The sequence below is a fragment of the Arachis duranensis genome, chromosome 5 (genome assembly GCF_000817695.3).
Source record: "Arachis duranensis cultivar V14167 chromosome 5, aradu.V14167.gnm2.J7QH, whole genome shotgun sequence".
Lineage (NCBI taxonomy): Eukaryota > Viridiplantae > Streptophyta > Magnoliopsida > Fabales > Fabaceae > Arachis > Arachis duranensis.
Window position 1 is genome coordinate 7,979,203 of NC_029776.3, and position 24,891 is coordinate 8,004,093.

General features: G+C 35.9%; 3 protein-coding genes across 3 annotated transcripts; all 3 read left to right on the forward strand.

Annotated features, from left to right (window-relative positions):
- Positions 1 to 11,317: 11,317 nt before the first annotated feature.
- LOC107487758 (uncharacterized) lies at positions 11,318 to 12,670 on the forward strand. The gene has a single exon (XM_016108453.3). The coding sequence runs from the start codon at positions 11,635 to 11,637 to the stop codon at positions 12,574 to 12,576; it is 942 nt and encodes a 313-aa protein (XP_015963939.1). The 5' UTR covers positions 11,318 to 11,634; the 3' UTR covers positions 12,577 to 12,670.
- Positions 12,671 to 13,372: 702 nt separating this feature from the next.
- LOC107487788 (caltractin) lies at positions 13,373 to 15,827 on the forward strand. Its single transcript, XM_016108484.3, has 7 exons — positions 13,373 to 13,535; positions 13,946 to 14,078; positions 14,171 to 14,207; positions 14,301 to 14,328; positions 14,689 to 14,841; positions 14,920 to 15,022; positions 15,561 to 15,827. The coding sequence occupies exons 1-7, from the start codon at positions 13,533 to 13,535 to the stop codon at positions 15,623 to 15,625; spliced, it is 522 nt and encodes a 173-aa protein (XP_015963970.1). The 5' UTR covers positions 13,373 to 13,532; the 3' UTR covers positions 15,626 to 15,827.
- Positions 15,828 to 16,591: 764 nt separating this feature from the next.
- LOC107487787 (uncharacterized) lies at positions 16,592 to 17,974 on the forward strand. Its single transcript, XM_016108483.2, has 4 exons — positions 16,592 to 16,778; positions 16,857 to 17,235; positions 17,320 to 17,417; positions 17,524 to 17,974. The coding sequence occupies exons 1-4, from the start codon at positions 16,671 to 16,673 to the stop codon at positions 17,539 to 17,541; spliced, it is 603 nt and encodes a 200-aa protein (XP_015963969.1). The 5' UTR covers positions 16,592 to 16,670; the 3' UTR covers positions 17,542 to 17,974.
- Positions 17,975 to 24,891: the final 6,917 nt, after the last annotated feature.

A 24,891-nucleotide genomic window follows, 5' to 3' on the forward strand; every position in this document is an offset into this window, starting at 1 on the left:
AAATATTTCACTTCTCATAAATTATCCAAGAGTGTCAATGGGAAGATGGTTAGTTCAATTATCTTGGATAGTAAATTTTGGGATGATTGTTTTACTACTGTTATGCTTGTTGGTCCTCTAATTAAGTTATTGAGGCTTGTTGATGCTGATGAGAAACCTTCTCTGGGTATCGTGTATGCGGGCATGCAAAGAGCCAAAATTAATATCAAGACAATGTTTAGAAATAGGAAATCTACATACACGCCTTATACAAGTATCTTGAAAATGCGGTGGGATAAGCATCTGAAGCGTGACCTCCATGCAGCAACATACTTTTTGAATCCAGATTACTTCTATAGTGAGGGGTTTGTTGAGAAGGCAAATATATTAAGGTCTTTGCTTGATTTATTTGATATTGAAACTCTTTGCAATGACTCGGTTGCCGCAATGCAAGAGATACAGTTGTATCGAGATCGAAAAGGAAGTTTTGGAAGGGAAAGTGCATTGAAAGCAATTAAGAGACTTGAACCTGGTAAGTATTTATATTTCTATGTTCAATTTACTTTGAATATTTTTTAAATATTGAATGAGAATTGATAGTTGAATTTCATATTCTGGTAGGTGAATGGTGGAGGCTACACGGTGGGAGTGCTCCTAACTTGCAAAAAATGGCAATTCGTCTTCTTCATCAAACATCTTCATCATCTGGCTGCGAGAGGAACTGGAGTCTCTTTGAACAAATCCATTCAAAGAGGAGGAACCGATTAGAGCATCAAAGGCTAAGTGACATTGTTTATGTCACTTATAATCTACGCCTTCAATCTAGAATGCATCGCAAGAGGAAGAATTATGATCCAATTGACATTCAAAGCATTGACATAGTAGATTTTTGGGTAATGCCGGATGAAGGTGATCCTGAATTTACTAATGGAGACATCGAAGGCATTGAAAATTTAATTTATACGGATAATGCTATGCCTTCATATCCTACAGGTGATTGAAATAGCAAAACTTGTCTCATTTCCTCTCAATATCTGATGTAAAGTTGTAACTTTAATTTTTTTTTGGTTTTCTATTTTATTTTATTAGATGGAGGAGATGTGGAACTTGATGTGGATTTCCCTAATGTTGCTGATTCTTCAAATACAGCTTCTTTTGGTGGTACTTCTGATGATGGTGGCTTTGGATTACCTGTTTATGATGGAGATGTTGGAACACTTAATGATAATTATATAGAGATCATTGAATTTATATATTTAAGATTATTTTAAGTTTTTTAATAATTTTATTTAATATTTAATTAAACCGGTTGAACCCCGGTCGAACCAGTGAACCATTGAACCAGTGACCTCACCGGTTTATTGACCGGTCCGGTTCTCGCAACCTTGGCAGCAGATTAACTTTCAGTAATCCTCCACCTTCTTCAGTAAGAATACCCCCCTCATATAAAAGATGAATTAGCCCATATTTTACAAATTTCACATGTTGGAAACCAGAACAAATACCTAGGGCTGCCAGCAATAATTAACAGATCCAAGAGGAGTATATTTAATTATATTAAAGACAAAGTGGAACACAGGCTACAGAACTAGAAACGATCATTACTCTCAGCCAGTGGAAGGGAAATTCTTATCAAAGTAGTTGCGACAACTACTTTTCTCTACACTCTGAGCTGCTTCAAGTTACCAGAATCCCTAATTGATGATATCCAACGAGAAATTATGAATTTCTGGTTGGGTTAAAAGGAAACCGAGCAAAAACAGTGGTGGATTAAATGGGATATAATTTGCAGAGACAAGAAGCAAGGGGGGTTAGGCATCAAAGATCTTAAAACTTTTAACTTAACTATGTTAGCCAAGCAAAGTTGGAGAATAGCAACTAAACATGAATCATTAGTTAGCAAGATATACAAAGGCCGTTACTTTAAATATTCATCTTTTCTTAAAGCAGACACTGGATCAAACCCCTCTTGGGCTTGGAGAAGTTTATTGGAGGGAATGAAAGTGATTGAAAAAGGCTTAATATGGCGGATAGGGAACGGAGGTTCAGTTAAAATTTTTGAAGTTCTTTGGATTAGAAATTTCAGGCCTATCTCAGTCTACCAACAACAGAATGTAAGCTCAGATATTATATGGGTGAATCAGCTACTCAAAGAAAACAGAACATGGGATGCAGAATTAATCCAGTCCATCTTTAATTCAGATATTGCAGCAAGTATTTTGCAAACAACGATTAATGAAGGGGAGGATAGGATTACCTGGGCAAATGAGAAATCAGGCCACTACTCAGTAGCATCGGGATATCAAATAGCTTTCTTTTTCTTTCATTCTCCAATTGATCAGCTCCCTGAAGTCTGTAACCAAAAGAACATTTGGAACTCAGTCTGGGATCTACAATGCCCTCGAAGGTAAAGATCTTCATCTGGAGGCCACTTCACAACGAGATTCCGGATCGACAGTGCATCCAAAGCAGATTCCATAATGTACAGGACTTGTGCCCTAGGGGTGGAGGAGAAGGAGAGACAGCTCTTCACTGTTTAGTTCTCTGCCCATTTACAAATAAGACTTGGCAATTATCCAACCTCAACGCGGCATCAACAGTTAACAATAATCAAGAACCATGGCGATGGTGGTTGAAATTGAGTGCGCTTGCACAACGACAATCGTAAGGAAGGAAGGAATTGGCATTGCCGGCTATGCTAACTTGGGCAATCTGGAAAGGAAGAAACGCTAAAATCTTTGAAGGAAAGGATGTTCCTCCTCAACAAATGTATGCTCAAGCTAATGAACTCCACTCTGAATATCAAACGCACAAACTCCATTAATTTCTTGCACTAGCTTTCTTTAGTTCAGACTATTGTGATAATAGTATGCCCAAGATCCTAGATTGGCTCTTGTGCAAGTGGAAGATTGTTGGGAATAAGGAGTATGACCACAATCCAATCAATCATGTGTCATATAATTTGTTATGTTATTATATTAAAATATTAATATGATAAGGTCCTTGGTTAAATTTAGAGATTTATCATTTCAAGAATAATTTAGATTAAATTATAAAAGATTTATCTCTCAATATTATGATCACTATTACAATGATAAATCTCTAAATTTAACCAAAGACCTTATTATATTAATATTTTAATATAATAACATAACAAATTATTTAACACATGATTGATTGGATTGTGGTCATACTCCTTACTCCCAACACAGACATGCAATCTAATCCCTACCTTTTCACTTCTTTCACTAGCTTTCTTTAGTTCAGCAATGTAATTTTATATTGACTTTTTTTTTCTCTGTTAGGTTGTGATGTTTTGGGCTTTTTGAAAAATTCTTCTTTTATTAATTGTTGTCCAAGTATGGACCAGACCACAACAATGTATTCATTTTATATGATGAAATGAATATTGTCTATCTTAGGAAAAAAAATTATAATATAATTTGATAATAAAAATAGAATTTAAATTATTTTAAATATTAAAGATAAAATTAAATAATATTAAACGTTAGTAATAATTTTTAAAATGACAAAAATATACTTTGTTTTTTGAAATATCAAATCAATTCATCAAACGAATTTCAAAGAATAAAATAAACATGGCTTTCTTTGAAAAAAAAAATCATAAATAGCCCCTTGACAATTATCTTGAAAAATAATGAAGTCTTTAATAAAAAAATTTTTTTGGTCTCTGATATTTATTTTTACGAGATTAATTAGCTTTTCTATCAATATTTTTTCTCTGTATTAATAGAATAAGCCTACATGGCCTGTTAAACGGTTGATTTATTCATTAAAAACTAACTAAGATTAATAAATTCTTTTTTTATTGAGATCTCGTTGCCTTTTAATAATAATTGTCAAGGCCGTTTAGCTTTTATTTTTATTGTTAGTGTTGTAACTGGGGAAGGATAGCTATTAGCTATCAAGTGTGTGGCATGACCCCTACTACTATATATAGCAGAGAAAACTCTTCTTGTAGCTACACTTTCTAATACAATTCTAAAAGTATTTTATCATATAATTTCATTTCTCTTATTGAAAATCTCATATGGTATCAAGAGCCTCAAGATCAAGTTCTTGATCATTGCCTTCCTCATTTCTACTTCATCATCAACAAAACAACCTCTTATTCCCATAGCTGAAAAGCTTGATGACACTAATTTCAACACATGGTGCCATCAAGCATGGCTCACAATTTACAGTCCTTCAATGGAGACTCATCTTAATTGGACTAATGCTCCTAATAGATTTGAACCTATGACGAAGTCTCTGCCTGAAGCACATCCAAAGTTGATACAACTACCAAATCTGATTCTGCAAAAGATACTTCAACAGATCTTCTTCAAGAGACTGAAGTATTCAAGATCTGGAAGCAAGATGATCTCTCCTTTACCACATGGATCATGGCTTCAATGACTGCATCATACAAGAACAAGATCATTCATTGTGCCTGCTTCTATGATCATCATCACCTACTTTTCCTCAACATCCAAGACAAGAATTCAAACTTTGAAGTCCCAATGTGTCAAGAAAATAAGTACAGTTCATGACTATGTCTCCAAAATTCAAAATCTAGTTGACTCTCTCTCTGCTATTGGATATCAATTGGATGATGATGATCGTATCCAAGCTATTACTGATGGACTGCCTGAGGATTATAGTGGTTATATAACTTCTATCATGTCAAGATTGGGCACTTTTTTTGTTTGTGAGGCATATTTCTTTTTTCAAGCATATGTTGATATGCTTGATAGATTCAAGACTTCATCCTCATCATTCCCGTGGCAAATTTCACACAAACTTTCTTCTCGTCATCAACTAGAGGAATGGGTGCAAGACGAGGTCGTGATAGCAGTAGATTCCAAATGGGTGGCCGGAGCTCATGGCAACCTCCAAGAACAAACTGCCAAATTTGTGGCAGGGTTGGTCATGCAGCATGGAGCTGTTACCATCGCTTTGATCAATAGTTCCAACCATACCCATCACGTCTTACTCCTTCAACACAATTTCTTTTTTCCAATACAATCCATCTATCACCATCTGCCTCATTCCATCAGCCACAGGCATATTTGTCTATAGCATCCTCCATTGGAGACTCATACTGGTATGTTGACTCAAGAACATCTCATCATCTTACTGCCGACCCCAATAATTTGCTCACTCATTCTCCAAGCAATCTTGATTATGAATAACTTTTTGTAGGTAATGGTGCAGGTATTTCTATTCATAAATTTGGTTCTTCTTTTCTCATTAATAAAAATGACAATATTGATTTCAAATTGATAAATTTATTATATGTTTCAACAATCACACAAAATTTACTTAGTGTTTCAAAATTTTCTCAAGAAAATGGTGTTTTCTTTGAATTTTGGCCTTATCATTGTACTATTCGTGATCAGGTAACTCGGTCCCCTCTTCTTCAGGGAATCACTAAGAATGACATCTATACATTTGATGATCTCTATGTGCCAAAATCAGTTTTTCTATCTGAACCCCAATTGCATAATAACTCTTATACTGCTGCTACAAATTTCCCTTCTTCTATAAATTTTCATTGTAATTCAAACAATTCTAAGAATAGTTTTAAGAATCATACTGCTGCTTTAACAACAACTTGTTTGTGTTCGTGATGTAAAAATTTGGGACAAACAATTAGGCCACACTTCAATAAATAATCTCTTTCGTGTTCGTAAACAATGTGATATTGCTTTACCTACAAAACTGCCTCATTCTAAAATTTGTGAAATCTGCTCTATTTCTAAGATTTATGCTTTATCTTTCAGTGATTCTAATACTACATATAATTATCCTCTTGACTCTAGAGTTAATCTTTGCTGACATACGGGGACCATCCCCTATTGCATCTAGAAATGGTATGAAATGTTACATTAGTTCTGTAGATGCATGTACTAAATATACATATATTTACTTGTTGAATAACAAGCCTCAAGCTCTTAATGCCCTTCAGAACTTTAAAAATCAAATAGAGACTATGACTGGACATAAATTAAAATTATTACGAACAGATAATGGAAGAGAATTTGTATCTGCTGCCTTTACTACCTTTCTAACTGATAATGGTATTAGACATAGATTCTCATGTCCATATACACATCAACAGCAGAGAAGTGTAGAACGAAGGCATATAAGTGTAGTTGAGATTGGTCTTTCATTATTGGCAATAACATCTCTTCCCATGCAATTTTGGGAAGATATTTTTGTTGATGTTGTTCATATAATGAATAGACTACCCACTGTTGTTCTTGATTTTATGTCATCATTTGAAAATTTGCATAATGAAAAACCAGATTATAGTGCTTTAAAGGTGTTTGGGTGCACTTGTTTTCCATTTCTTTGACCATACAACAAGCATAAACTTGAATATCGTTCTCAGAAATGTTTGTTTTTAGACAATGACACTAAATTTCATAGATATAAATGTATGAGTAAGTCTGAAAAAGTTTATATGTCTCGCCATGTGATTTTTGATGAGTTGAGTTTTTCTTATCATGATTTATTTCAAAATTCTTCTGCTCACATGACCAACACTAAATCTGTTCCTAGCTATATTACTGATGCTTATTACAACTTACCCACCGAATGCAACTATAGTAGGGGGCAAGTGAGTTTTTGCCATTAACCGAAACACTAATGATAAAGTTGTTCGTTATAAAGCTCGTCTTGTTGCCAAAAATTTTCATCAAACCGAAGGCATAGACTTTGAGCAAATATATAGTCCTGTGATAAGACCTTCTTTCGTTTGTGTTGTGCTTACTCTAACCATCACACAAGGATGGGTTCTACGTCAGTTCGATTTTAATAATGATTTTTTGAATGAAATTTTGATAGAACAGATTTTTATGACTCAACCATAAGACTATGAGGACAACAATACTAACCTGGTATGCAAGATGAATAGGGCCCTATTTGGCCTGAAACAGACACCACGGGCATGGTACTTGACTTTGAAAGAAACGTTGACAAAGTTTGGGTTTGAGAGTACTCGATCTGATATTTTTCTTTTTGTAAGGAAAAGTACAAAATCAGTCACATACATGTTAGTATATGTTGATGACATTGTTGTCCTTAGCAATAATGCTAATGAAATTGATCTATTACTTAAGCAACTCAATACAGTTTTCCCTCTTAAATATCTTGGTAATTTAATTTTTTTCTTGGCATAGAATTCTCTTATTTGTAAAGAGGACGTATACACCTATCTCAAAGAAAATATGTAATGGAAATTTTTCGAAAGGCCAACATGGACACGGCAAATGCCTTGCCTACTCCTATGGTTGGGAATTTGAAATTATATACAAATGATTCTGAACCTTACTCTGATATGAAGTTTTATAGTTCTATAGTAGGAGCTCTCCAATATTTGACTATGACACGGCCTGATCTTGCGTTTTATGTGAATAGAGTTTCACAGTTTATGCACAACCTTACTCTTAATCACTGGAAAGCAGTGAAGAGGATCTTGCGTTATTTGAAAGGGACGATAAGTGATGGAATTATCTTTTTAAAGTGTTCTAATTTTAGACTCCTGGATTTTGCTGATGCAGATTGGGCAAGTGATCTCCATGACCGGCGGTCTGTCACTGGCTACTGTGTATATCTAGGGACAAATCTAATTTTCTGGAAGTGCCATAAACAATCTAAAGTAAGCCATAGTAGCACAGAAGCTGAGTATCGTGCGTTCGCTTCTGTGCAGTTTGAACTTGTATCACTACAACATCTTCTTAGTGAACTTGGTGTGTCTCAAAAGATTACTCCAACAATTTACTGTGATAACTAGAATGCGTATTTGCTTGCCGCCAATCCAGTTCTCCATAGTCATTGCAAGCATCTGGAATTAGACTTGCATACATTAAGAGAAATGGTTAATAAGAAGGAACTGTACGTAGTTAACATTCTTGGACTTGACCAAATTGCAGATGTGTTAACAAAATCATTATCTTCTAGGTTGTTTGAATTTTTCAAAGGCAAACTTAGAGTTAGTAATTTACTCTCCCAAAGTTTGAGAGGAGGTTTTAGTGTTGCAACTGATAAAGGATAGCTATTAGCTTCACTTGCTGTAACAAGTGTATGGCGTGACCCCTGTTGCTATATAGCAGAGAAAACTATCCTTGTAGCTACTTTCTAATACAATTCTAAAAGTATTTTATCATCTAATTTCATTTTTTTTACTAAAAATTTAATAATAATAATAAGGAATAATAATAATTATAATTATTATTATTATTATTATTATTATTATTATTATTGTTAAAAGCCCGGCAACCAAGAGGAAAATTAAATAGATACTGATAGTCTAATACTATGCAGCATAAGATAGTCCTTTAAATTCACTTATTGTCGGTCAACCAAAAAAAATTCACCTATTGTCTTTTCTATATATTTGTACAGAATTAATAATTAACACCTCAATTTCTATTTTTCGTCTTATTACCTCTACGTTTTTTTTTTTTGGTCATTTTACTATTCACACACTGACATTTTGAAGTTTTTAAATCTCATTCCAATCTTAGTTGAAATTTGAATCAAGTGTAGCTTGTTTAAGAGATAATCTCATTAATCACTTAGGCTTAGTTTACGTAAACAACTTAAATAAGTTTTTTTGAAAAAAGAGTTTAATTGTATAAAGATTTAGTAATTTATAAATAAGTTATTTTGTATTTAAAATTTTAGTTATAAAAATACTTATTTTAAAGTTGTAGCGTTTGAATAAATAACTCAAGAATTTATTATAACTAAGTATAAAAATAATAACAAGCTATATAAAAATAAAATCACATATAAAAAAATAAGACTAAGGTCGATGGTCCCAAAACGTTTGGACCATTAAATTGTCCCATAACAAAACATATTTTTTAAGTTTTTTTAATAACTGTTAAATAGTCTTTTTCTAATTTTAATTACAAATTAACCCATATATTTTATTTAATTATAAAAACTAATTTTTATTTTATAAATTATTATTTTATCATTCATCTATTATATTTATTAACAATCAAAATAAAAAACAATATCGAATTAGATCTTTCATTGATCGTAATAAACTTTTTGGCCATTCCAATCGATTAAAAGGTTATATTTGATTCGTGATGTCATTCCAATCGATTAAAAGTTTATATTTGATCCGTGACGTTCGTCCAGAGTTGTGAAATCGTGTTTCTTTGAGAATCAATCGATTGAATTATCAAAACAATCGATTGAATTTCAGGGTTTTCATAACTCAATCGACAGATTATCACAAAACAATCGATTGAAAATTGCAAGGCAGCATGGTTTTCGCAAAAGTCAATCGATTGATCATATTACCAATCGATTGAACGATGACTAAAATGTGGGTTTTTTAAAATTCAACCGATTGCTTATACTACCCAATCGATTGAATGCTTCAAAACAACTTGAGGAGCATTCAATCGATTAGTAGTATAAGAAATCGATTGAATTTTAAAAAACCAACATTTTAGTCATCGTTCAATCGATTGGGTAATATGACCAATAGATTGATTTTTGCAAAAACCATGCTGCCTTACAATTTTCAATCGATTATTTTGTGACAATCTGTAGTCCAATCGATTGAGTTATGGAAAACGTGAAATTCAATCGATTGTTTTGACACGATCCTGGACATCACGGATCAAATATAAACTTTAGAATGACCAAAAAGTTTATTACGATAAACGGAAGATCTAATTCATTATTGTTTTTTATTTTGATTGTTAATAAACATAATAGATGAATGATAAAATAATAATTTATAAAATAAAAAATAATTTTTATAATTAAATAAAATATATAGGGTTAATTTGTAATTAAAATACTATTTAGCAGTTGTTAAAAAAACTTAAAAAATATGTTTTGTTATGCGACCATTTAATAGTCCAAAGTCCAAACGTTTTGAAACCATCGAATCCAGTGCTAATAAATAAAATTAAAACTGAGATTTCATATTACACACAATTTAAATACAAATTTAATAATAAAAATAGAGAGTGGTAAAATGATAAAAAAATAGCCGGAAGAAATATACAAAGTAGGTGATTCAGATGGAACATTATTTTAAAATGGTGTTGGAAGGTACCTTCCAACAGATGAATCATTACGTGAAAATGGTGGTGGATGGCCAATACTTTCAGCGGATGGAACATTGAGTGAAAATGATGGTAGAAAGTCAATGCTTCTAATAGATGGAACTTTGCGTAAAAATAGTGGTGGAAGGAAAGTATTTCCAACAAAAACAGGAAACATTTTTAGAAAGGCAAAAATAAAAATAGATTTTTTTTAAGTCAATTTTTTTAAGAAAATGATAGAATAACTTATCGAAAAGAAGAAGTCATATATTTCTACTTTTCAAAAAGTTGTAAATTAACTTTTCAAAAAATTAAAAACTTTTTTTAAATGGTACCAAACACTCGTATTATGACTTTTCATAGTTTAAAAGTAAAAGAAAAATAGCTTCGGCAATTTAGTCTACTAACTATACTTAAAAAATTAGCTATACTTAAAAAATAGCCTAGTCTAAGTATAGGCTTGTTACCTCTACTTTTCTTTTGGCAATTCAGTCCACTAACTATAGATTAGATGTTAAAAAGTTTTTTTGGGGACATATATTAGATAAGTTTGCTTACCTTTTTTGTATGGGTCAGGAAATTGGGTTGCCTGTTACCCAAAAACATAAAAAGCCCGAACAATAATAAAATGAGCTACCAACTCAAGTTGGTACAGATGGATGAGGGTCTGTGTCCATTAACCATTTTTTCCGGGTTCGATACTTACTGGAGGATGGAAATGGAGCTTGCTTGCTTGGGAGGGTCGCAACAAAAAAAAATAAAATGAGCTCATGTTCTCGCCGGCAATGATTGCATACAGTGATAACTGATAAGTGTGGTGCACTTCTTCTAATAAAAAGTGAAAACATTGGTTCGGAACAATACTATCCATCTCTTAATTGGAACAGTAGCTGAAAATAAGTATGATAATGATTCTAGTACTTTCTAGATACACACATAGCACTTGTACAGTTGTACTCCTAATTGAGCTACACAGAAGAAGAAAAGTATCCATGCAATGAAGTTGCAACATTCTCTGGTTCAGTCTGTCCATCATCACCACCAACTTCACCCTATCCAAAATTAACTTTCTTGCTGTGGGGTTAACAAAGAAAGTTGAAAAGTCGCTGTGCATGTTGTTAAATTGTTAAATGTTAATCGTAACATGATACCCATCAAGTGCTCCAAGTGGGGAACATGACATGTTACACAAAACACAATTAGTGTCATTGGACCCCATTCCCACAACAACAATACTCTTTTGTTCCATTTTCAGGCACGCTTCATCCTACCACCCTTTTTAATCCTTCCTTCCTTCACCATGTAATAATAATAATAATTACTATTTTATTTTATTTTTATTTCCTCCTTTTTCACCATGAACGTGCCATCATCACTCCACCTTACAGAATCATTCCTTCTACCGTTTTCTCTCTTTTAATTTTTTAGCAGCACTGCCACATTCTCAGTCAGCGCTAATTGTGTCACACTCACATGCATTACTACAAGAGGCAAACTTTTGATCCGGTTTTCTCAACTATTAACACAACACACAATCTCTCTTCCTTGATGTGAAACCGAAATTTGACAGATGAAGAAATCTGGTATTCCCCTGACTCTGATGATATTATTGTCCTGGTTTGCGGCCTTGGCGTGGTGTGGTGGTGACATAATAAGATCGGTTCATGTTCTTGACCTGATGATAAGAGACTACACGTTCAAGTCAGTGGACAAGAACTTCAAGACAGGGACAGCAGAGTCAGTGAAGTTACCTTCAAAGCTAGCAGGGATCAGTGTTGACACAGTAAGGTTCAGATGTGGAAGCTTAACAAGGTACGGTGCTGAACTAAAGGAGTTTCATCTCAATGTTGGTGTAACCGTTCATCCATGTATTGAGAGGGTCATGTTGATAAGACAAAATATGGGGTCTAATTGGTCTTCAATATATTATTCTAACTATGATCTATCTGGCTACCAGCTTGTTTCTCCAATTCTGGGACTCTTAGCTTACAATGCTGATCAAGATTCCAATTCTTCAAACTCAAGCATCAACCCTTTTCAACTTGGAATTGTGTCTGGTGATAAACCTCTCACTATTGATTTCACCAATGCTACAAAACTGAATGAGGGGACGCCCTTGTGTGCTAGTTTTGAAGGAGACGGGAGAATGACGGTGGCCAAAGCCAGCGAAAATTCACCGTTTGTTTGCGTTGCCAAGAGGAATGGGCATTTTGGGATGGTGGTTGTGGATTCTGAAGTGGATGAGTATAATAAGAAGCCCATAGCTCAGTGGAAAGTGGCGGTTGGAAGCACAATTGGTGCTGCATTAGGTGCTTTCCTTCTTGGGTTGCTCCTCGTGGCGATGCTTGTGAGGGTGAAGAAGAGATCAAGAATGGTGGAGATGGAAAGAAGGGCCTATGAAGAAGAAGCTCTTCAGGTTTCAATGGTTGGTCATGTCAGAGCTCCTACTGCTTCTGGAACAAGAACCACGCCCACACTTGAGCATGAGTACATAAATTCTCATCTTAATTAAGCATTGTTGCTGCTCAATACTTTGATCAATCGAATCATTTTTGTAACATTAAATACTACATTTGTATAATTAGTTTCAATTACAACAGTGCTTTGCTGCCTATGTTGTTCATTCATAATTCTTTCTTCTTTTTCTCTCTCTCTCTCTCTCTCTCTTCCACCTAATTAGTTACTAATTAATTACCATGCTGTACATTAAGCAAGAGTTGCTTGAAAGTCACGGACAGGAGGCAGAGGCATGATGATGTTGTTCAAAATCATCAAAAGTCAAAAAGAATTGAAGCTAATCTATAATAAAGCCTGTTATCATGGAACCACCATCATGATTGCTTAAACACATTCACACCTCCAACACTTGATTTGACTTTTCACTTACAACTCTGACCAAATCTACAATTTTAGTGCTTAACTGGTTTATTAGCGCATTCGCAACAAAATAAAATAACATTCTTTTTTGGTATTCCGGGCCTGTGTTAGGAAGTTATTGGGCTTTAATTGAATAAGAATTGCTGGGATGACCCAAACTAAAATAGTGTGGGTCCCAACTGTGTTTGTTTGTTTCAGTATTATTATTTTAATTTAAAAAAAAATTTATTTNTAAAATATTAAATATATTTTTTTAAATTTTTTTAAAAAATATTTTTTATATAATAAATAAATAATTTTTTTATATTATTATATTTAAATATAATTAATAAATAAAATATCTTTTTATACAAAATATTCAAATATAAAATTACTTTTATTTTTTTTGTAAGATTTTTTATAAAGAGGTAACTCAAAACAAGATCTTTTCTATCCTCACCCAAAGAAACCCTTAAACGCGCATCATTGATCCTCGTCTCTGGTCTGAATTCCAAGGAAGAAGATCCTAAGACCTTGTTTCAACTTTCAATTGTGCGCGTGATCTTCTTGTGTCTGACGTTGTTGCTGCTGTTGCTGCATTATCTCACAAATATGGTGCGTTCTCTCCCCTGCCTCTCTCTTTTCACACTCTTACTGTTTCGTTTCAGAATGAATCCCTACCCCTATCTTTGATCAATTTTCAATTTCGATTTCACTTGATCACTAGCTTTTCTGTTCAATTTGATAACTTGCTGTTAATGTAGTACATACACTAACCCATTGTTCTTCTCTATGAATTTTCTCTATCAAATCGAAATTTCTCACCGCCCCGCCCTAAGTGCTCCTCTTTCCCGTTTTGTTTACTTTAATCCTTTGAGCGAGAGACACCTCGATTACAACATAGGTTGTTCAACACAGAATTTACCTATGCTTTCGATCATTGATCATTGTTTATTGGTAAAGGAATAGCATGCTGCCTCCTAGACAATAACTCTTCTTTTGGTATGCACCTTTTGTTTTTCCAGTCAGCTATATATAGAGGGGAATATAGAGGGGAATCCAGGAAGCACAGCAAATCGAGAGGACGCCATCATTTGACCCAGCAGAAAAAGCAGGAGATTAAGGAAGCTTTTGAATTATTTGACACTGATGGCTCAGGTTTTCTGCATTCTATCTATCATCATAATAGTAACGACTATACTTTAATGTATATTTTAAAATGCTAATATTTATGTTTTGATGATTTATAGGTACTATTGATGCCAAGGAGCTGAATGTTGCCATGAGGTATGTTTTATTGTTTTATCTTTCACAAGATTGATATTTTTAGTATTACTTCTTGGCTATGTAGTCTTCATAACAAAATATCATCTTTTTCAGGGCCCTAGGGTTCGAGATGACAGAAGAGGTATTATTACCTATATGTTCAATTCTCTCTACCTTACTTATGGTTGAATGGAGTTTCCTAAGAGAAACTGGTTCCATTGTGTTGTTTTTGTCTTGTTAAAGAATTATTGTTCTTTGTGTGATGAAGAAGGGAGATGAAGTTATCTTCTCCTATTCTCCTTTTATTTAGTCATATTGAACATTTATATGTGATTATTACTCCTTATTCCAAGCTAGGGAGTCAATTACCTGAAATGGATTTGAAATTTACTATAGCAGAATAGCACTGGTTTGTTTATGGTGCTGTATGAGATATCATCTTGTCATTCTTTTTGTTAGAAGTCTGTTTGTCTCGCTTACAGATAGTACATTGTTATTCCAGCAAATAAATCAAATGATAGCAGATGTGGACAAGGATGGTAGTGGTGCAATTGACTATGAAGAGTTTGAGTACATGATGACGGCCAAAATAGGAGAAAGGGACACTAAGGAAGAGCTCATGAAAGCTTTTCAGATTATTGATCAAGATAAAAATGTAAGTGTTTTGGCTTTTGTACATCGTTTCTGCATCATCTTCTTGATTCTTATTGCCTGGGCTTTGGGGCAAGTGCAGGGAAAGATATCTGTATCAGACATTAAGCGCATTGCGAAAGAGCTAGGTGAAAGATTCACTGACAGAGAGATCCAGGACATGGTTGAGGCGGCAGACATAGATGGTAAGTTAATCATATTCTGTCCAAATCTATCTTCTAAGTTCTAACATGAAAATTTTTGCCTATACTCCTCTATGTCGAAAAGTTTTTATGTGACAAATTTTGCAATGACTTAGAGCTTCCAATTAAGGTTTTCTGTGATAATAATGTGCGACACTGGGCCTGCCATCATAGTTAATAACACATGCATGGCACATCATAGTTATAATTTTGCAGAGGTTAAGATTGGCTATGCCCTTGACCAACTTTCAATTTTGATTTTATGAATTATTGGCCCTAATCTTGGATTGTTATCTTTTAAGGAAATTTCAAACTGTTTTCTAATTCCTTTTTAGATTGAATTTAATGATTAATGCTAACTGTTATTTGTTAGATATGTCATGGTTTTAATCATGAACACTTGGTTGATGGCTTGATTGGTTTCCTTGTAAAAAGTTACTAACGAGAATATTTGAACATATTAAAAGTTCATCGAACGCGAATGCAGTAATATACTTGTAATTGATATTTTATTTTATTTTTTTGGTTCTAAAATGTGCAGATGATGGAGAGGTTAATGCGGAGGAGTTCATAAGGATGATGAACAGAACCAACTACCATCACTAATCATATAGGAGTATTAGTTTGTGTGTCATATTGTGAAAATCGTATGAATGACTCGAATCTTTGTTTATTACCGACAAATAACATAGCTTTATGTCCGCTATTTCTTTTTGTTGTAGTTTATTTATTTGAATTATTCTTAAATCTAAATGATATTTCTTAATTTGTATGAAAATGAGAAAAGAAACGGAGAGCTTTTTAAGGATATCACATTCACATTGTCATTTTTTAATTCTGAATTTCTGATATTGAAAAAAATGATGTGTTATCCACCATTATTGGGTTTTGAGTGTTATTCACCGCCAGTTAACAGATCAGACGGTCCGATTTAGTCAACAGATTGGAGGTTAAATTTTTTTAAAGGTGGAAATTCAGGTGCAGTCGACTTCACGTGAAATTATGTCTGAGAGCTGGTAGATGATTTAAATTTTCATCTAACGACTCTTAGATATCAACTTCACGTGAAGTCGACTTCACCTGAGTTTTCATATTTTTTAAATCCTCAATTCTGATCCATTAATTTGTGTTTTTAGAATTATTTTATTCTTTTAATTATAAAACATATTCTCTGTTTTGCTACACATTTGACCAAAAAAAATTTCGCACATAATATTTAGGGTCTGATTTGTTCATCAATTAAATTTGAGCATAAATCAGAGACTAGATTTTTTCTCTCATAATATTGATTTGTATGAATTTTTTTGCAAAGGAGTTAATGAAATATTTGTATAATGTGTATAATGGGTTATTTGTTTAGATACTCCATTGACTCCCTATACCTCCTCTTTGTGTATTATCGTTTAAAAAAAAGTTAATTCCCTATTAATACAAGACACTTCAGTTCACATTGTTAGAAATTTTAATTACTCAGTAGTTGAAAAATTGTCCAATAATTTAACATATCTAACTAAATTACTCAGTAACATTTTAATAGCGTCTGAATGAATTATGAATAATCCATAATATAAATGTAATTAGAGGAAAATTTAAATAGATAATGGATGGTAATAAATATATGATGGTAATGAATCATTGCAAGTGATGGTAAATGGCCATGGAGAACGTTGAGGGAGGATCTCCTTGTGCAGGGACGGGGTCTCAGTCTGGACAGTGCCGCCATTTCTATCTTGCGGTTGACAGGCTTCAGTTCAAGATGGTATGGTATCGTATCTTAAATCAATCTCATTAATTAGGGTTTGGTTTATTGATTCTTTCACTCTGCTCCTACTCCCAGCAAACGGTGGTGGATCTGCTGGGCCTTGTGGGGCGACGACCCTCCCTTCCCATGGTTGTGTGCTGCAGCACCCGCGACGACCTTGACTGTCTCTGCTCCGCCGTGTCCGGCCTCCCCTTCATCTCCTCTTCCCCTCTCTACAGCGACCTTTCTGAACACCAACGCGCTTCTACTCTCGACAAGTTTCGCCACTTGAACCACCCCACTGACCATGACGACGACAAGGAGCGCACCTCCCATATGATCATCGTCACGGACGCCTGCCTTCCTCTGCTTTCTTCCGGGGAGTGTCCCCTGAACGCTCATCTTCTCATCAACTACGACCTACCCCCGAAGAAGGAAACTTATGGCAGGCGTTTAGCCACTTGTTTATCACCTGGTTCTTTCTTTCTTTCTTGCCTTTTTTGTGTGCTCAAAGTGGATTGGATTATTGTTGCTAAGATTTTATGAGTTGTTTCTGTAGATGGTGTTGTGATCAATATGGTTGTTGGTGGGGAAGTCGTTACTCTCAAAGCTATTGAAGAAAGCAGCAATATTGTCATGCAAGAGATGCCAATGCAGGTCACTTTATTTCCTCTCTTTAACTTCTTCCTACTTTAAGAATTTGTTTTTTTCTGTTGTTAAATTCAACACTCTTTTCGTATTCATATATAAACATCTTTTGCAGATTCTTGACATTTTATGAAGAGTGAAACCAGATAATTGGATCGTCTGTGTGAATTCTAATTGTTCTCAGTGTTCTGTGTCCCATCACAGCTATAGACATTCCTTTTTTTCCCTTATTCCTTCAAACTATTTTGCATGTGTACTTTTTTTCTAGGTTCAGATTCAGATTACACTACCTGTTTGTTGCAAAATGTTCTGTCCTTAGATATATCTTGTTATATATTGTTGAAATTTGTAAAGATTAAATGGGAAGGAAACTTTTAAACAGGCTGATAGGTAAGACTAGTTACCAAGCTGCTGATAGTGTGGCTACCAATGGTACCCTTCCTTCCAGAGCAAAATTCATCATAGTAGTGAGTTGATTCATGGTGATAAATTCAGAACAGAATTTTAAAATAGTTGAACCAAGTACCAAATAAAAAAGGTAGTTTATTTTAGACAAATTAGCATAATTTATTGAAGCAGCTTGTTTTCATAGCATTCAGCCTCTTAATCTATGTTAAGATGGTCATTGGTCATATCATTGTGTATGTATGCTGGCAAAACTGATTGGGAGGCGCAAGTGTTAAGGTCTGAAGAGTTGATTGGCAGAGGTGAAGAGAATGATAGTAAATGAGGGCATGAAGGGACTGATATCTGCTTAATAAATTAGCAGCTAACCTAGTCCTTACTAAATGTCGTTTTTAATGACGAATGACCTCTTTAGTAGCTCTTCTATTTTCTCGAGTCTATAACTATATATAATAATTTGTTAAAATATATATTAAAAATAAATTACACTATATATATTTATATATAATAAATATACTAATTTGATCAAAGAAAGGTAACATGGTATAATAATTTTTAATTTTATGAAAAAAAAGGTAATATACATGGATGATATTGAAGGGATATAAATTAGGATTGTTATTTTTTGCTATATGGTGTATAAAGTGAGATGTTTAACTACTTTCAACTTAAAACCATGAGTATGGAATTAGGTACACTATTTGGCAGAAGTGTATGGAACAGGGGTTTATTTATGGAGAATTCTAAGGTGTTTACAACAAAAATAAGCATGATATACTGACGTTAAAAAAAATTAAAGAATTGAAGACAATTTTGTTTTTAAAATGAAAAAAATTAAATTAAAAAAAATGTTCTAATATAAGTACGTTAATGAGATATACAATCATACATCACTCAATTTGTAACATTTTTAATATCATTGGAATTGATGCATTTATGGCCCCATTATAAAATAAAAAATCGGATAAATTATTAGTTATATTTGAGTAAAAGCTGAAATTAAAATAAGAGGAGTGTTCATATCCTGACCCAACGCTAAGGTTAAGTCCATGTCGAGATCCAACCCACTAATTGGACTCCTCAATATGCCGACCTTCTCTCAAGAGGTCGGTGCTCCCTACGGCTTGCTCTAAGGAAGTCGGGATCAAAGGTTACCTGTCAGATAATAACTGCCTCTAAAATCTTTCAACCCACTTCCAGGAGCCATATCGTAACCTCCCTAAGATAAAGGGACGGTTATCCACCCTAAAAGGTGGAACTACTCCAACGGTGGTTATTGGTTCACCACTATAAATACACTGACATCCCTCAGGTCCCAATACTCTCTAGACCTGCTCACACCCTTGTTAACTTAGGCATCGGAGTGTCTTTTGCAGGTACCACCCCCATTCTCCCACACTCACAAGTCGGAAGGAGTCTCTAAAGGCGCTAACCCGCTCAAAGGCTTCCTCCCTTATACGATTGGGCCAACCTAACGAGTCCAACCCATTAACCTCCGGTTACCCAACGTAACAAGGAGTATTACAGAGTCGGTAACTTTTGTAATTTGTAGTCATCAAATAGTTATTAATGATATTTTTAATATTGTGAAATTTCATCCAATAGTGTGAAATTATTCACTTTTTTTTACTGGTTACATGGTGGCCAAAATCAATACAAATTAAAAATACCCACAATTAAAAATCCATCAAGTCTTTAAACTCATATTTTTTTTAAAAAAACATTCTATTAATTTTTATATTTTTGACACGAAAAGAAAATAACTTAAAGAAAATAACTAATATTACATAAATTAATAAATTTCTTTTAAATAATATATTTTAATAAATAAAATATTTAATTTATTTATTTAAAAAACTATTCCCAGAATTTGTATTATTACGATACATTATTGTTCATACCCTGGCCCAATAATAAAGGCCCAGGTCCAAAAGAAAGGCTTAGTCCAGAGGATTGAGCCTTGCTGAGCACCGACCTTCGTACTAAGAAGTCGGTGTTGACTACGATTTGTCCTAAAGAAGTCGGGCACGAGATTAGCTGGCAGATAAACACTCATTCAAATGAGTAACTGCCCCTAAAATCTCTCTAACCACTTCATCAAGCCATATCTTAATCTCCCTAAGATAATGGGACGGTTAACACCCTAAAAATATGGCACTACTCCAATGGTGGTTATTGGCTCACCACTATAAATACACTGACACCCCTCAGGTATCTCTAAACCCAATACTCTCTAGACCTGCTCACACTCTTGCTAACTTAGGCATCGGAGTGTCTTTGCAGGTACCACCCCCTTCTCCTCGCACAAACAAGTCGGACGGAGCCTCCCGAAGTTACGGATCCACTCGGAAACCTCCTCCTTCACACGTTTGGGCCAGCCAACGCCATCCATTCTATTAATCTCCGGTTACCCACCGTAACAACACCATCACATTCTGTTGCTATATCAATGATGTGATATCAGACTTTGTAGTTATCATATTAGTCGGCAATGAACACCATTTAATCATATCGATCAACCCTCATGAAGTCATGATCCTCAACTTTGGTCAAACAACAATTATTACTGTCACGTGTCACATCCAAATAGGCCCAACTGTACCACTCTCAGTCTCGGCCATTGGCCTCTGCAATCTGCATAAGGGAAGCACAACACTACACCTTGGTGAGAAATATCCTCTACAGAAGGGGGATATCGACACCATTGTTAAAGTGTGTACCGACCTCAAGAACCGCCGAGGTATTGGAGGAAGTACATAGTGGGATCTGCGAAAAACCATCTCGGAGCAAGGTCACTAGCCAGGAAAGTAATCCGAGCTGGATTCTACTGGCCGACCTTGCAGAAAGATGCCACAGAATTTGTGAAAAAGTGTCAACCATGTCAGATGCATGCAAATTTCCACGTGGCTCCACCAGAAGAGCTCATCAGTATCACTTCTCCATGGCCTTTTGCAAAATGGGGAATGGATTTGTTAGGTCCTTTTCCCTAAGCACCAGGACAAGTCAAGTACTTGATCGTGGGAATAGATTACTTCACAAAGTGGATAGAAGCAGAAACATTGGCCACCATCACCGCTCAAAGAAGTCGAAGGTTCCTCACAAAAATATCATCACAAGATATGGGATACCTTATTCCATCACTACAGATAATGGACCCCAATTCACCGATGCTACCTTCAGAAGCTTAGTAGCCAGTATGAAAATCAAATATCAGTTCACCTCGGTGGAGCACCCACAAGCCAATGGGCAAGCCGAGGCAGCCAACAAAGTCATACTGGCAGGGCTAAAGAAGAGATTGCAAGAAGCAAAAGGAGCTTGGGCCGAAGAGCTCCCTCAAGTGCTATGGGCTTACAGGACAACACCTCACTCTACGACTGGAGAAACACCCTTCCGACTTGCATATGGAATAGAAGCCATGATCCCAGTAGAGATCAATGAGCAAAGTCCAATGGTGAGATTTTATGATGAAGTCAGAAACGTTCAAGCCCAAAAAGAAGAACTCGAACGGCTTCCAGAAGTCCGAGAACAAGCACAAATAAGACAAGTGACGTTAAAGCAAAGGATGACAAGTAGATACAATCAAAAAGTCATTCGAAGAAGCTTCGTGACAAATGACTTAGTCCTGATATAAAATGACATCGGAGTAAACAAGTCGGGTGAAATGACATTGGAGTCAACAAATCAGGAGAAGGAAAGCTCGCCGCAAATTGGAAGGGACCATACAAAGTCAATGAAGTTTTAGGAAAAAGGTTATTATAAAGTAACCGACCTGAACGGCATTGAGTTCCCAAGGTCGTGGCATGCTTGTAATATGAAAAGGTACTACAGTTAAAAGCAAACTCTACTCCCTGATGTACTTTTTTCCCAACTTCATGATTTTTTCCCAAAATTAAAGGGTTTTTTCTAGAGAAGGATTTTAACGAGGCATCATAGTAGAGGCTAAGGGAAAATAGGCTATTAAAACCCTTAGTAGCAAGAAGGTACCTCCCCAATTAATAAAGATCTTTTTCATCTACAATATCTCTTATAAGCTCCTTTCTATTTTCTAAGTCTTTCCACGAAACACGCCGACTTAAGCTCGACAAAACGTGAAAATCCCATGAACCGATCTAGATGGTCGTCAGGATAAAACGACGAGGTACAAGTCGGTGTAAAGAGGTCATATGAGTTGATCGTAAAAAATTCGGGAACAACCCGACTCATAAGTCGAAATGAAAATTCGAGTGGAAAAGCTCGGAAATACTTCGACCTGTGAGTCGGAGTGAAGAACCGAGTAGAAGAAAAACGCATCGCAAAAATAACCTAAGTCATAAGAACTCACTAAAGCAAAGTTGAGTATAAGGAATAATAAAAAAGAGATCGAAAAACCTAGGGAAAAGTTTAAAGGCTGTCCTAAAGTCCTTAAACAAAAGGCTCAGAAAAACAGACGAGCCAAAGGGAAAGGTTTTCAGAAAAGATCAAGGGGACTTCGAAAAATCAAAATCAGAAAAGCATACACGCATAAGGTAACTTAAACCCTTATCCAAAAAAGGGCATTTATTTTGCTGCTAAGTTAACCCTTATTAAAAAAGGGTACTTATAAAATATTTTGTTTATGGCCTTAAAAGGCCAAAAGAAATTGTTCAACCGACAAACGACATATAAAGAGTTTAAAAAAGGGGGGACTCAGAGGCCGAGCCCCCATATAGCCATAAAAAAGTTATTTTTGCAGAGGAGTAGACGGATCACCACCACCGGAGTCAGGAAGAGCGCCATCAGGACCGGGAAGAGAGGCAACCACGGGAGATGAAGAGGAAGCCGGAGGAACAATAGAAGAACTCGGAGCGTCTTTAGAACGAGGAGGAGACTCAATAATCCTCTGCCCCCGAGTCTTCAATTCTGACTCGGAAACGATTACGGGGGCAGGAGGATCCACAATAGCACCATTAATAACAACTTTGTCAGGATGTAAAGGAGAAAGATCCAAGTTGGGAGCAATAACTCTGACTTGCTCCAGGAAGATCCTCTAAGACTCCTCGGCACCATCAGCGATAGAGTCCTCCAACTCGGCATACGCATTTCGAGAGTTCAGCAAATCCTTCTTCACAGAGACAAGATCTTGAAATAAACTCTGATAACTCTCCTGTGCTATTTTCCTCAAACTCGCCTCCATGTTGCATTGGGCCCGCAGCTTACTCTCCTTTTCCCGAAGGCTATCTCTCTCCGCCCTCAGCTTGGCGACCTCCTCCTTCAACTCCCTCTCATGCTCCTGATAAGAAAGAAGCCTCCCCTCCAGCTCCTCAACCTTCGAGGTTAACCCCAAAGAGCTGAGAGGAGTCTTGTAAAAAATATCCAAAAACTTACCACAAACACCCGCCGCCCTAAAACTCTCCTCGGCCAGAGTGGTGAGGTGGTTTCGAACAGAAACATCATCCATACTTATATGAGGATAGATGTTCTTTCGGACGAATGCAAGAGCATCCGCCTTAACCCCACCATCAAAAGAAGAGCCAGACTCTAAAGTCTTGCGCTTCTTCTTCTCTGGCTCCCAGACTCTAAAGTCTTGCGCTTCTTCTTTTCTGGCTCAGAAAGAAGTCGGGCGGAGGGGAGCGGCCGAGATAAGGCTGAAGAAGAAATCACAATGGGCTGAGAGGGAGTCCCCACATTCTGAGGAGGAAGAGAAGGAGGAGGAGGAGAGATGATTGCCTTGGCACCACCAGCCCTGGCCCGCGACTTTGCTTTAGCCTCCTGAACTCTCTGGTAAGATTCCTGAGCATTCTTCCTTGCCATGTCTGCAAAAGAAACAATTAGCAAAAATTACAAGTCGGCAAAACCCAAGTCGGCAGATACAAGTTAAAAATAAGAAATGCATATACTACCTAGTTGCGACCGAACAAAGGTCGGCGATCCCTGGAGGAATTTCCTAGTGTCCAAGTATGGGGCCCTCCCCTACACTTCTCGGAAAAACCCCACAATGGCCGCCTCCACCTCGTCCAGGTCGTCCAGACCGTACTTCTCACAAGGGGAGGCCTCCAACCAATAGAGGGGAAAGCGAGGAGAAGAATTCTCATCCAGGAAAAGGGGTGGTGACCCTCTACGGCTTGCACTTTGAAAAAATAATTTTTGAAGTCATGGAAAGATTCATCAAAAAAGGTGAAAACTCTCCGACCTTGTATGGCTTGAAAAGACACCCATTGCTACTTGTTATTTAGCCCACTGAAGGGCTTGGTCATGTGAAAAAGATAGATTATTTAGCCCACTAAAGGGCTTAGTCAATGTGAAAAAGAAAGAAGAAAATCCTCAAAGAGGTCGGAAAGTCCAAAGCGTGACTAATAAATTGATAAATTTTCAGAAAATCCCAAGAATTGGGGTGAAGTTGAGTAGGGGCAACTCGACAGTGGTGCAAAACAGACATCTCAAAATCCGAAAAAGGAAGAAAAACACCCAAACGGGTGATCATACATTCATACATAAAGAAAAAATGGGGGGCCGCCTCATTGGCCCTCCCAAAACAAACCCGGTCTTCTGGACTCGGGACTACCAACTCATACTTTGGCTCGTCCTCCTCAGAAGTACAAATCTTGTGGTGAGTACGAAGATGAGTAATAAACTCAGCATCGACCAAGGGTTCCTCCCCTAGGACCGTGACATCAACCCATTGAGAAAGAGCTTCTACAGAAGACATTTTTTCTAAAAATACGATGAAAACCTACAAAAGAAAAAGAAAAAGAATAAAAAATGAGAGTCCCTAAGGGGTTACGAAACTTAACAGAAGCCTACAACATCACTTCTCCCTCTCTAAAGAAAATAAAAGCATGCAAACACAAAGCATGTCATGAAAGAAGAAAAGCTAACCTTTATCCAAAAGGAAAGGTTGGAAGAAGCAGAAGTCTCCAAACGCAAGAACACAGCACGAACGAAGACAGAAGAAATTTGAAAAATTGCAGAAACGAAAGAATGAAAGAGAGGGAAAGTATTTATAAATACTCTAGGGGCATAATGGTAAAAACGGAGCAGTCATTAATGAGAGTGCACCGTTACCAAAGCCATCAATCCCTAAGTGCATCCCTAACGGACACGACACTTGAATAGACGTAAC

Excerpts from the sequence above, each read along its gene's own strand:
- LOC107487787 (XM_016108483.2), top strand. The coding sequence starts at position 16,671 with ATGGCCATGGAGAACGTTGAGGGAGGATCTCCTTGTGCAGGGACGGGG. Across the intron at positions 16,779-16,856 it reads ACAGGCTTCAGTTCAAGATG|CAAACGGTGGTGGATCTGCT; the intron begins GTATGGTATCGT and ends TCCTACTCCCAG. Across the intron at positions 17,236-17,319 it reads AGCCACTTGTTTATCACCTG|ATGGTGTTGTGATCAATATG; the intron begins GTTCTTTCTTTC and ends TTGTTTCTGTAG.
- LOC107487788 (XM_016108484.3), top strand. Across the intron at positions 14,208-14,300 it reads GAGCTGAATGTTGCCATGAG|GGCCCTAGGGTTCGAGATGA; the intron begins GTATGTTTTATT and ends CATCTTTTTCAG. Across the intron at positions 15,023-15,560 it reads TGAGGCGGCAGACATAGATG|ATGATGGAGAGGTTAATGCG; the intron begins GTAAGTTAATCA and ends TAAAATGTGCAG.
- LOC107487758 (XM_016108453.3), top strand. The coding sequence starts at position 11,635 with ATGAAGAAATCTGGTATTCCCCTGACTCTGATGATATTATTGTCCTGG.